Source organism: Zea mays, chromosome 10, assembly GCF_902167145.1.
Source record: "Zea mays cultivar B73 chromosome 10, Zm-B73-REFERENCE-NAM-5.0, whole genome shotgun sequence".
Taxonomy (NCBI): Eukaryota; Viridiplantae; Streptophyta; class Magnoliopsida; order Poales; family Poaceae; genus Zea; species Zea mays.
The window spans coordinates 107360090-107376797 of NC_050105.1; the positions used below are offsets into that span (position 1 = coordinate 107360090).

General features: G+C 49.7%; 2 protein-coding genes across 3 annotated transcripts in view; one reads left to right on the forward strand and one right to left on the reverse strand.

Annotated features, from left to right (window-relative positions):
• The window catches only part of LOC103641543 (metal tolerance protein C4), a 28150-nt gene that overhangs the window by 3051 nt on the left and 8391 nt on the right, over window positions 1-16708 (reverse strand). For both annotated transcript variants that reach the window (XM_008664888.4, XM_008664887.4), the window contains exon 9: window positions 39-140. In XM_008664888.4, the coding sequence (XP_008663110.1) occupies window positions 39-140 (102 nt within the window). The remainder of the gene's footprint in view (window positions 1-38; window positions 141-16708) is intronic.
• On the forward strand, window positions 147-1347 carry LOC103641542 (uncharacterized). Its single transcript, XM_008664886.4, has one exon. It carries the CDS (start codon window positions 246-248, stop codon window positions 855-857), a length of 612 nt encoding a protein of 203 aa, XP_008663108.1. The 5' UTR covers window positions 147-245; the 3' UTR covers window positions 858-1347.

Sequence of the window (16708 nt, forward strand, 5' to 3'; positions counted from 1 at the left end):
CTTCTAAGCAGTTCCGAAATTATAATGCCAAAGCTTACCTGATCAGACTTAAGAAATTCAAGGACTCGCTGCATGTCATGATCATCAATGGCCCGGCCAATTAAAGCATGCCTATTCCTCTGAATCAGAAAAATAGCAACCTACACGGAGAGCAAATCTATTGAATAGCTGCTTTCCAACAAGTCATGGACAGAAAATCAAAAACATCAGCAAAACATGCTGAGGTCCCAACAATGTCAGAATGAATGAATCTATATCTATACTACTTCTTAAGACACTACTGTAGGCGTCCACAATCTATACTGGTGCACGGTTCTGCCGAGTGCTCCCCGCCATCAACGCCGATCCGCCATCAACGCCCGTCATGGAAGGTTGCCACGGATCCCCCGTTCTCCTCCCCCATCTGCTCCACGATTACGGGGATCCGAGGCCGCCATCAACGCGCACCTCCTCCCCACGACGTCGCATGGAAGGTTTCCACGACGCCGATCCGCCCCCACCCACCGCCCGTCATGGAAGGTTGCCGCGGATCCCCCACCCTCCTCCCCCTCTGCTCCATGATTACGGGGATCCGAGGCTGCCATCAACGCGCACCAGCTCCCCGGAGAAGTAGCCTGTCATCCCACGCGCTCGGCCGCCTGGAGTTACGGTGCGGTAGGCCGCCGCTCACGCACTCGGCCGCTGGGAGGCGGCGTGCGTGCGGGAGTGGGCCTGCATTGGATTCTCCGAGCAGATGCTTCGCAGTGTCGTGCTTCCTCTTGGCGGCTTTCGGCGCCTACACGAGATGTACATCCGTCCAGTCCAGCAACGTGCTGCTGGAGCGCCGCGCGGGCAGCAAAGGCTGCAGTTGCCGGTGAGGATGGGCCGGGATCAGGTCCAAGTCTCACTATCTCTGCTCTTGACCTCATTCTTTCTGAAGATGTAGAATACTCCAACTCCTCCTAAGGACAAGGATAAAGATGGAGATAATAATGGAGGTGGCCAGTGTGGGTGATCACTGATCAAGTTTGTGAAAAATAGGAGCTTACCTCCCATGCAGCATCACCACAAGCTGCTTATGTTATGTAGGTGATTAGATTGTGGTTCTTTACTGTATTTGTGACAGTAAAGAGGTGATCAAGTCATTTGGATTGGTGGGCAGAGAAGACTATTCAGATAGGTGCAGATTATGTAGGTGATTAGATTGTGGTTCTTCACTGTATTTGTGGCAGTAAAGAGGTGATCAAGTCATTTGGATTGGTGGGCAGAGAAGACTATTCAGATAGGTGCGGATGTACTGATCGGGAGGCAAATAAGGTGAGCGAGATTGTGTGGAATTGATTGCAATAGCGTATTGGATGACTACCAAGTCTGTGTGTTGTACCTAAATTACACACGAAATGAGTTCATCTGTAAAGTTTCCATGCCATATATGTGAATATGCGAGGTGCCAAGAGAGATGCAGCATGCTCTTTGTGCTGTTGTGCCATGGGAATAAGGGTGAGCCTCTTAGGGCTTTAGCATGCTCTTTGTGCCATGGGATTCTTCGTTTTAACTTAAAACATAGAACACATGATTTTTCTAGATTGTATAGAAATAGCAAAGTTTCATAAAAGATGTGATGCGATGTGTTTGTTGTGTGCATATTAGTCTTAGTTTCTTCCAGTTGCTTTTGCAAGCTTAAATTTTTATCCTGTGTTTCTTCATTCGCTTGCTGGATAACTGAAATTTGGTTCTGTTGCTATTCCAAGTCACTCTGAAGATTCTTGATTTGAGCCTCAGATTCTTGTAACTAAGTCAGTGCTTAGATTGTGGTTCTTCACTGTATGTGTTTTTTTATTATTTAGTTTATTATATTGTTTTTACAAAATCGCATTGTTGCATACATCTATTTTTTATTTAGCATATTATATTGTTGGATGCAGTTGTGCCAATACAAAACTAAATTTAATTTTTTGTGTCAGTAAATTTTTTATTTAGCATATTATATTGGCGGAGAGCCCTCGGCAGAACCGTGCACCAGTATAGATTGTGGACGCCTACAATAGTATCTTAAGAAGTAGTATAGATTTTTTAAGGTATGTAAACCTCTTTATCATCTAAAGATGCTAACGAGAGCATAGAATGACAATTAGTACTTCTGTATCTCAATGTATCTTAATATAACATGTTGACTTCGTAGCAACGCACGGGTATATACCTAGTAAATCAATAAGTATATAGTAAATCACTAGGACTTTGCACAAACATATTTTTTGTGCAAGTTTAACCAGAAATGGAAACCTTTGGCCAAAGTTGGATATTCAACCATTTCTAATGTGAATCCATTTAAATGAAGGACACGAGCTTTCTTCATAAAAAATGTAATCTGCGTTCTGGCAAGACGTTCTTGTTATCCCGGTATTGTGTTAGACTCATACTGACTAATTATGATTTAGGGCTTTACATGGTTGGACTCTGAAAAAAGTTTAACCAATTTTGTTTCTCAGGACTCGAGATCCAAATGGTAGGAGAATAGAATTGGTCAATTAATTGTATTGCACTGGAATGCGCACGAGAACTGCGCATCATTATATTAAGAAGAAAGAGAATAGTCCAAAAACTAGAACAACACAGACATAGCCAACTTACGGAGGCCAAAAACAAAGATACATGAATAGATCCATAACTCCTAAAGAAACACGACCCACAAAGACCTAGAGACCAGGAATGGGGGTTGTGAGAGCGACAGATCCCTAGCCCCAGCACAACTCCACATCTCCTTTTCTTTTTCAACCTTACGAATCGCCTCTTCAATGTTGGGAGATTTTTTATCAAACACAACTATTTCTAGAGAAAAAAGTCGTTGAGTAATTTAGACTCTCCCCTCCACAATTATATCGGTCGTTGTGTCGTGTATGTTATCGCAAGAGAAGAAAGTTGATAAGTCCTCATGCAAGACAGTAGTCCTTTGCGCCAATGTTAAGGTATTCGAGCATGAGGGAGGAGGAGACGTTGTTGTGTGCCATGTTGAAGATAGACATGGTCAACTTAGAAGTCGAGGTAGCCATGTCAAGGCAGCCGCACATTAAGCTACAAGAGCAAAGAGGTGACATGGTAATGATAGAAGAATGTTGAGGCAGTCATCATGGATGGGGGGCAGATGTTGAGGTCGAGACAATCAAGGTTGTCGAGGATGTATACAAAAGGCAATGATGCAACCAAGGTGAGAGCACCTAGAGGGGGGGTGAATAGGTGATCCTGTGAAACTTGAAACTTAATCCACAAAAACTTGATTAGACGTTAGCACAATAATGCCAAGTGGCTAGAGAGGAGTCTCAACAAAACACAATAACCACAAGAGATCAATCACAGAGAAGGCACAGTGGTTTATCCCGTGGTTCGGCCAAGACCAACGCTTGCCTACTCCACGTTGTGGCGTCCCAACGGACGAGGGTTGCAATCAACCCCTCTCAAGTGGTCCAAAGACCCACTTGAATACCACGGTGTTTTGCTTGCTTTACTATATCCCGTTTGCGAGGAATCTCCACACTTTGGAGCCTCTCGCCCTTACACTTGAAATTCACAAAGAAGCACGGAGTAAAGGAGGGATGAGCAACACACTCAAGACAAGAAATCACAGCAACACCGTGCACACAAGTCGCAACAAGAGCTCACAACACAACTCAATGAGTTCACAACTCAACAAGAGCTCTAATTGCTATCGCAAGGAATCAAAAGCGCGGAATCGATGTCTTAGTGCTTAGGAATGCTTTGAGAATGCTTGATGTCCTCCTCCATGCGCCTAGGGGTCCCTTTTATAGCCCCAAGGCAGCTAGGAGCCGTTGAGTGCATTCCAGGAAGGCATTTCTTGCCTTCTGTCGACTGGCGCACCGGACAGTTCGGTGCACCACCGGACACTGTCCGGTGCGGATCTCTTTCCTTATTTGGCGAAGCCGACCATTGGCGTCTTGGAGCCGTTGGCGCACCGGACACTGTCCGGTGCACACCGGACAATCTGGTGCCCCCTACTAGCCGTTGGCTCGGCCACGTGTCCCGCGCGGATCGCGCGGCCGACCGTTGGCCTGGCCGACCGTTGGCTCACCGGACACTGTCCGGTGCACACCGGACAGTCCGGTGAATTATAGCCGTACGTCGTTTATTTCTTCCCGAGAGCAGCAAGTTTGCCTGAGCCAGCCTGGCGCACCGGACACTGTCCGGTGCACCCAGACAGAGCTGGCTTTGGCTGAACAAGGCTATCTCTTCTCCAATTCGATTTCTCCTGTTTCCAGCACTTAGACACAATACATTAGTCTCTAAAACAATGTACTAAGTCTGAGAAACATACCTTTATCCTTGATTTGTACATCGTCCACCATTTGACACTTAGGCACTTGTGTTGGACACTAAATCACCAAAACACTTAGAAATGGCCCAAGAGCACATTTCCCTTTCAATCTCCCCTTTTTGGTGATTTATGCCAACACAACATAAAGCAAGTAGAACAAATACAAAATCAATTCAAATAAGAACTCAAATTTGTTTTGAATCAAATTTGGCATATATGGATCATTCTTTGCCACCACTTGGTTTGTTTTTGCAAATCAGACTCAATTTCCTATTTCTAAGTCAAACACACATGTTGAAACCTAAAGAGAGATATTTCACGAGAAATTGATCAAGGATTCAAAAACTCCCCCTTTTTCCATAATTAAACCTTCTCCCCACAGGAGACCAACTCTTGACAATAAGAGCAAATAAGAGTACTACTATTTTCAAAATTCACAAGTTTCAAAATTCACAAGTGGTAGCTGATCCATTTATTGCTTTTTGCCTTATTTTCTCCCCCTTTGGCATCAAGCACCAAAACGGGATCAATTTTGGCCCTTTAACCCCATTGCCTCACCAAAACCTTCAACTAAGAGTAAAAAGGCAATAAGAGTACAAAGATGAACTTGGAAAAGTTACTCTTTCAACGGAGTGCAGTGGAAGTCTTGCATGATCCAAGTCCACCTTTTCCCTTTCAAACCTCCTTTGAGACTAAAATAAGCAGACTCAAGCACACGGTTAGTCTCAAAGGGTCAAGTTGTAGCACATCTCCCCCTAAATTTGTGCATCACTTGCAAAGGACTTGTGAGGTCCGGGGAGTGCTTGTACAACTTGAGCACCATAAACACCCAAAATGTATTAAGGAATATGATCAAGGCATAAAACACATGTACGCTATGAATCAATCCAAGTTTCGCGAATCTAAGACATTTAGCTCACTACGCAACTTGCAAAAGGTCTGCTCATCTAAAGGCTTGGTAAAGATATCGGCTAGCTGGTTCTCGGAGCTAACATGAAACACTTCAATATCTCCCTTTTGTTGGTGGTCTCTCAAAAAGTGATGCCGGATGTCTATGTGCTTTGTGCGGCTGTGCTCAACAGGATTATCCGCCATGCGGATAGCACTCTCATTATCACATAGGAGTGGGACTTTGCTCAGATTGTAGCCAAAGTCCCGGAGGGTTTGCCTCATCCAAAGTAGTTGCGCGCAACACTGTCCTGCGGCAACATACTCGGCCTCAGCGGTGGATAGGGCAACGGAGGTTTGTTTCTTAGAACTCCAGGACACCAGGGACCTTCCTAAGAATTGGCACGTCCCTGATGTACTCTTCCTATCGACCTTACATCCAGCATAATCGGAGTCTGAATATCCAATCAAGTCAAAGGTAGACCCCTTTGGATACCAGATCCCGAAACAAGGCGTAGCGACTAAATATCTAAGAATTCGCTTCACCGCCACTAAGTGACATTCCCTTGGATCGGATTGAAATCTAGCACACATGCATACACTAAGCATAATATCTGGTCTACTAGCACATAAATAAAGTAAAGACCCTATCATAGACCGGTATGCCTTTTGATCAACGGACTTACCTCCTTTGTTGAGGTCCGTGTGTCCGTCGGTTCCCATTGGAGTCTTTGCGGGCTTGGCGTCCTTCATCCCAAACCGCTTGATCAAGTCTTGCGTGTACTTTGTTTGGGAGATGAAGGTCACATCCTTGAGTTGCCTCACTTGGAACCCAAGGAAATAGTTTAGCTCGCCCATCATCGACATCTCAAACTTTTGAGTCATCACCCTGCTAAACTCTTCACAAGACTTTTGGTTAGTAGAACCAAATATTATGTCATCGACATAAATTTTGCATACAAAAAGATCACCATCACAAGTCTTAGTAAAAAGAGTTGGATCGGCTTTCCCAACCTTGAAAGCATTAGCAATTAAAAAGTCTCTAAGGCATTCATACCATGCTCTTGGAGCTTGCTTAAGTCCATAGAGCGCCTTAGAGAGCTTACACACGTGGTCGGGGTACCGTTCATCCTCGAAGCCAGGTGGTTGCTCCACATACACCTCCTCCTTGATTGGCCCGTTGAGGAAAGCGCTCTTCACATCCATTTGGAACAACCTGAAAGAATGGTGAGCGGCATATGCTAGCAAAATACGAATGGATTCTAGCCTAGCCACAGGAGCAAAAGTCTCCTCAAAGTCCAAATCTGCGACTTGGGCATAACCTTTTGCCACAAGTCGTGCCTTGTTCCTTGTCACCACCCCGTGCTCGTCTTGTTTGTTGCGGAACACCCACTTGGTTCCCACAACATTTTGCTTGGGACGAGGCACAAGTGTCCAAACTTCATTTCTCTTGAAGTTGTTGAGCTCCTCCTGCATGGCCAACACCCAGTCCGGATCTAGCAAGGCCTCTTCTACCCTAAAAGGCTCAATAGAAGAGACAAAAAAGTAATGCTCACAAAAATTAACTAATCGAGATCGAGTAGTTACTCCCTTGCTAATATCACCCAAAATCTGGTCGACGAGATGATCCCTTTGAATCATCGCTCGAACTTGGGTTGGAGGTGCCGGTTGCGCTTCTTCCTCCATTACATGATCATCTTGTGCTCCCCCTTGATCACACGCCTCCTGTTCATCATCTTGAGTTGGGGGATGCACCATTGTTGAGGAAGAAGGTTGATCTTGTTCATCTTGTTCCTGTGGCCGCACATCTCCAATCGCCATGGTGCGTATTGCGGCTGTTGGAACTTCTTCATCTACATCATCAAAATCAACAACTTGCTCTCTTGGAGAGCCATTAGTCTCATCAAATACAACGTCGCTAGAGACTTCAACCAAACCCGATGATTTGTTGAAGACTCTATACGCCTTTGTATTTGAGTCATAACCTAACAAAAACCCTTCTACGGCTTTGGGTGCGAATTTAGAATTCCTACCCTTTTTCACTAGAATGTAGCATTTACTCCCAAAAACTCGAAAATACGAAACATTTGGTTTGTTACCGGTTAGTAGCTCATACGACGTCTTCTTGAGGAGGCGATGAAGGTAGACCCTGTTGATGGCGTGGCAAGCCGTGTTCACGGCTTCCGACCAAAAGCACTCGGGGGTTTTGAACTCTCCAAGCATCGTCCTCGCCATGTCTATAAGCGTCCTGTTCTTCCTCTCTACCACACCATTTTGCTGTGGTGTGTAGGGAGCGGAGAACTCGTGCTTGATCCCTTCCTTCTCAAGGTACTCCACTTGAAGATTCTTGAACTCGGACCCATTGTCGCTCCTTATCTTCTTCACCTTGAGCTCAAACTCGTTTTGAGCTCTCCTTAGGAAGCGTTTGAGGGTCCCTTGGGTTTCAGATTTATCCTGCAAAAAGAATACCCAAGTGAAGCGGAAAAAGTCATCAACAATAACTAGTCCATACTTACTTCCTCCTATGCTTAGATAGGCGACGGGTCCGAAGAGGTCCATATGTAGCAGCTCCAGAGGTCTTAATGTAGTCATCACATTCTTGCTGTGATGCGCTCCTCCCACTTGTTTACCTGCTTGACAAGCTGCACAAGGTCTATCTTTTTCGAAAGTAACATTGGTTAGACCTATCACGTGTTCTCCCTTTAGAAGCTTGTGAAGGTTCTTCATCCCCACGTGTGCTAAGCGGCGATGCCACAGCCAGCCCATGCTAGTCTTAGCAATTAAGCATGCGTCTAGACCGGCCTCCTCTTTTGCAAAATCAACTAAATAAAGTTTGCCGTCTAATACACCCTTAAAAGCTAATGAACCATCACTTCTTCTAAACACAGACACATCTACATTTGTGAATAGACAATTATATCTCATTTTGCATAATTGACTAACAGATAACAAATTATATCCAAGAGACTTAACTAAAAACACATTAGATATAGAGTGCTCGGATGAAATAGCAATTTTACCTAACCCTTTTACCTTGCCTTGATTCCCATCACCGAATATTATTGAATCTTGGGAATCCTTGTTTTTGACGTAGGAGGTGAACATCTTCTTCTCCCCCGTCATATGGTTTGTGCATCCTATGTCGATAATCCAGCTTGAACCCCCGGATGCATAAACCTGCAAGGCAAATTTAGGCTTGGGTCTTAGGTACCCAACTCTTGTTGGGTCCTAAAAGGTTAGTCACAATTGTCTTAGGGACCCAAATGCAAGTTTTATCCCCCTTGCATCTTGCCCCTAACTTCCTAGCAATCACCTTCTTATTCTTTCTACAAATGGCAAATGAAGCATTGCAAGCATGATATATTGTAGAAGGTTCATCAACTTTCCTAGGAACATTAACAACATTTCTCCTAGGCATATGAACAACATATCTCCTAGACATATCTCTACTGTGCATATAGGTAGAACTAGAAGCAAACATGGCACGAGAGTCAAAAGCATCATAAGCATTACAACTCTTATAAGACTGTCTTCTATCATGGTACATAAAAGCATGGTTCTTTTTAGCACTACTAGCCATAGGGGCCTTCCTTTTCTCCTTGGCGGAGATGGGAGCCTTATGACTTGTTAAGTCCTTGGCTTCCCTCTTGAAGTCAAGTCCATCCTTAATTGAGGGGTGTCTACCAATTGTATAGGCATCCCTTGCAAATTTTAGCTTGTCAAATTCATTCTTGCTAGTCTTAAGTTGGGCATTAAGACTAGCCAAATCATCATTCAATTTGGAAATTGAAACTAGGTGTTCGCTACAGTCATCAATGTCAAAATCTTTACACCTATTGCAAATCATAACATGTTCTACACAAGAGTTAGATTTACTAGCTATTTCTAGCTTAGCATTCAAATCATCATTTATGCTCCTTAAGCTAGAAATTGTCTCATGGCAAGAAGATAGTTCACAAGAAAGCATTTCATTTTTTTAACTTCTAAAGCATGATATTTTTGTGCCTCTACAAATTTGTCATGCTCTTCATATAAAAGGTCCTCTTGTTTCTCTAGAAGTCTATCATTTTCATTCAAGGCATCAATCAATTCGTTAATCTTATCTATTTTAGTTCTATCCAATCCCTTGAACAAACTAGAGTAATCTATTTCTTCATCACTGGACTCATCATCACTAGAAGAATCATAAGTGGCATTGTTTCGAGTACATACCTTCTTCTCCTTTGCGATGAGGCATGTGTGGCGCTCGTTGGGGAAAAGGGATGACTTGTTGAAGGCGGTGGCGGCGAGTCCTTCATTGTCGGAGTCGGATGACGAACAATCCGAGTCTCACTCTTTGCCAAGGTGTGCCTCGCCCTTAGCCTTTTTGTATGCCTTCTTCTTCTCCCTCTTGTTCCCCTGTTCCTGGTCACTATCATTATCGGGGCAGTTAGCGATAAAATGACCAATCTTACCACACTTGAAGCATAAGCGCTTCCCCTTTGTCTTGGTCTTGCTTGGCTGTCCCTTGTGACCCTTTAGCGCCGTCTTGAAGCGCTTGATGATGAGAGTCGTCTCTTCATCATTTAGCCCTGCAGCCTCAACTTGTGCCACCTTGCTAGGTAGCGCCTCCTTGCTTTTTGTTGCTTTAAGAGCAAAGGGTTGAGGCTCATTGATTGGACCATTCAATGCGTCGTCCACGTATCTCGCCTCCTTGATCATCATTCGCCCGCTCACGAACTTCCCAAGAACTTCTTCGGGCGACATCTTGGTGTACCTAGGATTTTCACGAATATTGTTCACCAGATGTGGATCAAGTACAGTAAAGGACCTTAGCATGAGGCGAACGACGTCGTGGTCCGTCCATCGCGTGCTTCCGTAGCTCCTTATTTTGTTGATGAGGGTCTTGAGCCGGTTGTATGTTTGGGTTGGCTCCTCGCCCCTTATCATTGCAAATCTCCCGAGCTCGCCCTCTACCAACTCCATCTTGGTGAGCAAGGTGACGTCGTTCCCCTCATGAGAGATCTTGAGGGTGTCCCAGATCTGCTTGGCATTGTCTAAGCCGCTCACCTTATGGTACTCGTCCCTGCACAAAGAGGCTAACAACACAGTATTAACTTGTGCATTTTTATGAATTTGTTCATTAATAAATATAGGACTATCCGAGCTATCAAATTTCATTCCATTCTCAACAATCTCCCATATACTTGGATGGAGAGAGAACAGGTGACTACGCATTTTGTGACTCCAAAATCCGTAGTCCTCCCCATCAAAGTGTGGAGGTTTGCCAAGAGGGATGGAAAGCAAATGTGCATTTGAGCTATGCGGAATACGAGAGTAATCGAAAGAAAAGTTCGAATTAACCGTCTTTCTTTTGTCGTAGTCGTTGTCGTCGTTGTCCTTTTGGGAAGAAGTGGACTCATCGCTGTCGTCGTAGTAGATGATCTCCTTGATGCGTCTTGTCTTCTTCTTCTTCCCATCTTTGCGTTTGTGGCCCGAGCCCGAGTCGGTAGGCTTGTCATCCTTTGGCTCGTTGACGAAGGACTTTTTCTCCTTATCGTTGATCACAATTCCCTTCCCCTTAGGATCCATCTCTTCGGGCGATTAGTCCCTTTGTGAAGAGAACGGCTCCGATACCAATTGAGAGCACCTAGAGGGGGGGTGAATAGGTGATCCTGTGAAACTTGAAACTTAATCCACAAAAACTTGATTAGACGTTAGCACAATAATGCCAAGTGGCTAGAGAGGAGTCTCAACAAAACACAATAACCACAAGAGATCAATCACAGAGAAGGCACAGTGGTTTATCCCGTGGTTCGGCCAAGACCAACGCTTGCCTACTCCACGTTGTGGCGTCCCAACGGACGAGGGTTGCAATCAACCCCTCTCAAGTGGTCCAAAGACCCACTTGAATACCACGGTGTTTTGCTTGCTTTACTATATCCCGTTTGCGAGGAATCTCCACACTTTGGAGCCTCTCGCCCTTACACTTGAAATTCACAAAGAAGCACGGAGTAAAGGAGGGATGAGCAACACACTCAAGACAAGAAATCACAGCAACACCGTGCACACAAGTCGCAACAAGAGCTCACAACACAACTCAATGAGTTCACAACTCAACTAGAGCTCTAATTGCTATCGCAAGGAATCAAAAGCGCGGAATCGATGTCTTAGTGCTTAGGAATGCTTTGAGAATGCTTGATGTCCTCCTCCATGCGCCTAGGGGTCCCTTTTATAGCCCCAAGGCAGCTAGGAGCCGTTGAGTGCATTCCAGGAAGGCATTTCTTGCCTTCTGTCGACTGGCGCACCGGACAGTCCGGTGCACCACCGGACACTGTCCGGTGCGGATCTCTTTCCTTATTTGGCGAAGCCGACCATTGGCGCCTTGGAGCCGTTGGCGCACCGGACACTGTCCGGTGCACACCGGACAATCTGGTGCCCCCTACTAGCCGTTGGCTCGGCCACGTGTCCCGCGCGGATCGCGCGGCCGACTGTTGGCCTGGCCGACCGTTGGCTCACCGGACACTGTCCGGTGCACACCGGACAGTCCGGTGAATTATAGCCGTACGCCGTTTATTTCTTCCCGAGAGCAGCAAGTTTGCCTGAGCCAGCCTGGCGCACCGGACACTGTCCGGTGCACCACCGGACAGTCCGGTGCACCCAGACAGAGCTGGCTTTGGCTGAACAGGCCATCTCTGCTCCAATTCGATTTCTCCTGTTTCCAGCACTTAGACACAATACATTAGTCTCTAAAACAATGTACTAAGTCTGAGAAACATACCTTTATACTTGATTTGTACTTCGTCCACCATTTGACACTTAGGCACTTGTGTTGGACACTAAATCACCAAAACACTTAGAAATGGCCCAAGAGCACATTTCCCTTTCACAAGGTCGACACAATCAAGGTTGTCGAGGGTGTATACAAAAGGCAATGATGCAACCTGATGGAATAAGTCTTGAGCATCTAGAGGACAACAGTCGCTTTTGACTGTCCTCTGTAGTCCTTTAGCATCTAGAGGACAGCTTGACTGTCCTCTGTAGTCTCTTTAGCATCTAGAGGACAGCAGTCGCTTTTTGACTGTCCTCTGTAGTCGCTTTAGCATTTAGAGGACAACAGTCGCTTTTGATTGTCCTCTGTAGTCTCTTTAGCATCTAGAGGACAATCCTGTTGTGTAGTGTGTGTGAGAAGGTGTGGTAGTGCAGCCTCTAGGGCTATAAATATGGGTCTCCAACTCTTAGATGGGTATGGCATTGTGTAGTGTTTGAGGAAATAAACAGAAAAATTGCCCCAACTCATAGTGTCATCCTCTTGATGAGAGTTAGAGTCCCTCTACTTACAATTGGTATCAGAGCCAAACTATCCTGCAGCCTAAACATCTCTTGCTCATCTCCTTCTCGCGCCTCTCCCCACACTCAGTCGGCAGCAAGAGCTCCAACTGTTCCTTCCTCTCCTGCTCAGACGAGCAGCCTTTCGTCTGAGACAGCCTCTTCCACACGCAGCGACCCCTCAGTAGCCCACCATGTCCCTACGCTCGGTCACTTCGAGTGCGCGGCGCCAGCAAGAAACCGAGGTCGCCGCGGCACAAGAACGCGAGCGAGCAGCAGCAGCGACTGCAGCGACAGCGGCGAGTGCAGCACGGTTGGCGGCGGCGGAACTGGCAGCAGCGAGAGCAGAAGTAGAAGCAGCGGAGGCGGCGGATGCTGCACGTACGGCGGCAACAGAGCTCGAGGTTCTGCGCGGCAGTAGAGCTGGCAGCTCTGCTTCTGTCGACGACAACACCGACGAAGAGCTCAGGCTGGCGAGGGAAGCAGCGCGAGAGCAGGCAGCACAGTGGGCAGACGCGCATCCCCATGGGGGCGCGCGTGGCGGCAGCCCGGATAGGCGCCGACGCGCTGACGGCGCTCCAGGCGGGGGCGCACGCGGCGGCAGCCCAGACGGGCGTAGACGCGCCGGCGGTGCTCCCGGCGGCGGCGACCGAGTCGACGGAGATCGCGGCCTCTACAGGCGGCGCGGTTCTCCCTCCCCGAATCGGTACCATGGTCGCCGCATGGCCCAGGCCATTGTCAGGGACATCGGTCCCGGCGGTGGGTGGCCTACCCTCACCAAGACCAACTACGTCGAGTGGGCCGCGGTGATGAGGTACGGCTCCAGGTTCGCCACATGTGGGAAGCAGTTCGTTACGACGACATCGACTACCACAAGGATCGGCGGGCGCTGGATGCCCTCATTGCTGCAGTCCCGCCCGAGATGCAGTTTTCGCTTTCCCAGAAGCGGACTGCCAAGGAGACCTGGGACGCCATCGCTGCGACCCGCATCGGCAGCGATCGTGCCCGCAAGACCACACTGCAGGCACTTCGCAAGGAGTGGGAGAACCTGGCCTTCAAGCCAGGTGAGGATGTTGATGACTTTGCTCTCCGCCTCAACACTCTGTTGCAGAAGATGGTGCAGTTCGGTGACGACACCTACGATGAGGAGAGAGCTGTTGAGAAGCTCTTCCGTTGCATCCCCGAGAAGTACAGGCAGATTGCTCGCTCGATCGAGTCTCTGCTAGACCTCTCCACGATGACGATCGAAGAGGCGATTGGTCGCCTCAAGGTGGTCGACGGCGACGAACCACAGGCTCTCTCTGGGCCTATCACTATCGGCGGGAAGCTACATCTCACTCGGGAGCAGTGGGAGGCCTGCCAGGGTGACAAGAAGGGGGAGTCCTCCTCGACACGAGGCCGCAAACGCGGCAAGCCGCGCAAGGCGCGTGGAGGCGCCCAGGCCGGGGTGCGAGGACATGCTGAGGGTGGTGCACGTGAAGGTGCCCAAGGCGGCGCCGTCGGCAACAAGAAGCCGGCACGAGACGACGGCTGCCACAACTGCGGCAAGCTTGGCCACTGGGCCAGGGATTGTCGGCAGCCACGACGTGGCCAGGCCAACGTCGCACAGGCGGAGGCGAAGGAGGAGGCCCTGCTCCTAGCACATGCAAGCATCGAGCCATCTCCAGCGGCACCGGCCGCAGCGGCACTCCTCCACCTTGATGAGTCGAAAGCACGCGCTTTCCTCGGCGACGGCTCCAACAAGGACATGATCGAAGGATGGTGCCTCGACACCGGCGCCACTCATCACATGACCGGCCGACGGGAGTTCTTCACCGAGCTTGACTCTAGCGTCCGAGGCTCTGTCAAGTTTGGGGACGCCTCCGGCGTAGAGATCAAGGGCGCCGGCTCAGTCGTCTTCACCGCCGCGTCTGGTGAGCACAGGCTGCTCACCGGAGTCTACTACATCCCCGCGTTGAGGAACTCTATCATCAGCTTGGGACAGCTGGATGAGAACGGTTCGCGCGTGGAGGTCGAGCATGGAGTCATGAGGATCTGGGATCCCTCTCGTCGCCTTCTTGCCAAGGTACGCAGGAGTCCAAATCGGCTATACATCCTCAATGTGAAGGTGACACAACCTTGCTGCCTTGGTGCTCGTCGAGACGACGGGGCATGGCAGTGGCACGAGCGCTTCGGGCACCTTAACTTCGAGGCCCTGAAGCGGCTCAGTGCCAAGGAGATGGTACGAGGCCTGCCGTGCCTTGACCATGTGGAGCAATTCTGCGATGTCTGCGTGTTGACAAAGCAGAGACGGCTCCCCTTTCCCCAGCAGTCGAGCTTCCGAGCCAAGGAGAGGCTCGAGCTTGTGCATGGGGACACCAGCCACACCAGGAGGACGACGCTACTTCTTGCTGCTCGTCGACGATCTCTCCCGCTACATGTGGGTGATGATCCTTAGCAGCAAGGGAGAGGCTGCGAACGCCATCAGGCGTGTGCAGGTCGCTGCGGAGGCGGAGTGCGGCCGCAAGCTGCTCGTGCTGCGCACCGACAACGGCGGCGAATTCACGGCGGTTGAGTTCGCGTCGTACTGCGCGGATGAGGGCGTTCAACGCCACTACTCCGCGCCGTACAGCCCGCAGCAGAACGACGTCGTTGAGCGGCGCAACCAGACGATTGTGGGGATGGCTCGGGCTCTCCTCAAGCAGAGAGGAATGTCAGCTGTCTTCTGGGGAGAGGCGGTGGTGACAGCGGTTTACATCCTCAACCGCTCGCCCACCAAGGCTCTCAACGGGATGACACCGTACGAGGCTTGGCATGGGCGCAAGCCGGCGGTCTCTCACCTACGGGTCTTCGGCTGCCTCGCGTTCACCAAGGAGCTTGGCCACATCGGCAAGCTCGACGACAGAAGCACCCCGGGGGTGTTCATTGGCTACGCGGAGGGCTCGAAGGCCTACCGCATCCTTGACCCTGGAACACAGCGTGTGCGCACGGCGCGCGACGTAGTGTTCGACGAAGGGCGAGGATGGGCGTGGGACAAGGCGGTGGACGACGGCACGACTCCGACGTACGACGACTTCACCATCGAGTACGTCCACTTTGAGGGAGCTGGGGGAGTAGGCAACTCTTCTCCGAGCAGGTCTACTCCAGCCCCCAAGTCTCCACCGACTCCAGCGCCACGCTCTCCAGCTCCGGCTACAACGAGCTCTTCACCACCACGCACTCCAGCCACGACTCCGGCTACACCGAGCTCTTCGCCACCACGTACTCCAGCACCGACGGTACCCTCTCCGGGAACGTCCTCTCCGTCACCAGCTTGTGTCGAGCACGACCCAGTGGAGCTCGTGACCCCGCTCTCCCGCGACGAGGAGCGCGTCGACGCGTGCTACGACGGCGAGCCGTTGCGGTATCGAAGGGTGGAGGGCCTTCTCATCGACCCGTCGGTGCCGGGCCCTGCGTCTCGCATTCTGGCAGGAGAGTTGCATCTTGCATGCGACGATGGTGAGCCTCGGTCTTTCGCGGAGGCCGAGAAACATGCGGCTTGGCGTGCCGCGATGCAGTCGGAGATGGACGCGGTTGAGACGAACCGCACTTGGGAGCTCGCTGATCTCCCTCATGGTCATCGTGCGATCACCCTTAAATGGGTGTTCAAACTGAAGAGGGATGAAGCCGGCGCCATCGTCAAGCACAAGGCTCGCTTGGTGGCACGCGGTTTCCTACAGCAGGAGGGGATCGACTTCGACGATGCTTTCGCCCCCGTGGCACGGATGGAATCCGTGCGACTCCTCCTTGCGCTGTCAGCCCAGCAGGGCTGGCACGTTCATCACATGGACGTCAAGTCGGCGTTTCTTAACGGCGACTTAAAGGAGGAGGTCTACGTACACCAGCCGCCAGGTTTTGCGATCCCTGGCAAGGAGGGCAAGGTGTTGCACCTGCGCAAGGCTCTCTATGGCCTGCGACAGGCACCGAGGGCGTGGAATGCCAAGCTGGATTCCACGCTCAAAGGAATGGGTTTCACGCCAAGCCCGCACGAGGCGGCCATCTATCGGCGGGGCAATGGAGGAAGTGCCCTGCTGGTGGGTGTCTACGTCGACGACTTGGTGATCACCGGCGCCAAGGATGCAGAGGTGACAGCGTTCAAGGAAGAGATGAAGGCCACCTTCCAAATGAGTGACCTGGGGCATCTCTCCTTCTACTTGGGGATTGAGGTGCACCAGGGAGACTCCAGGA

What these genes read in the sequence shown, in the direction of transcription:
- LOC103641542 (XM_008664886.4), top strand. Translation starts at nt 246, where the DNA reads ATGAATCTATATCTATACTACTTCTTAAGACACTACTGTAGGCGTCCA.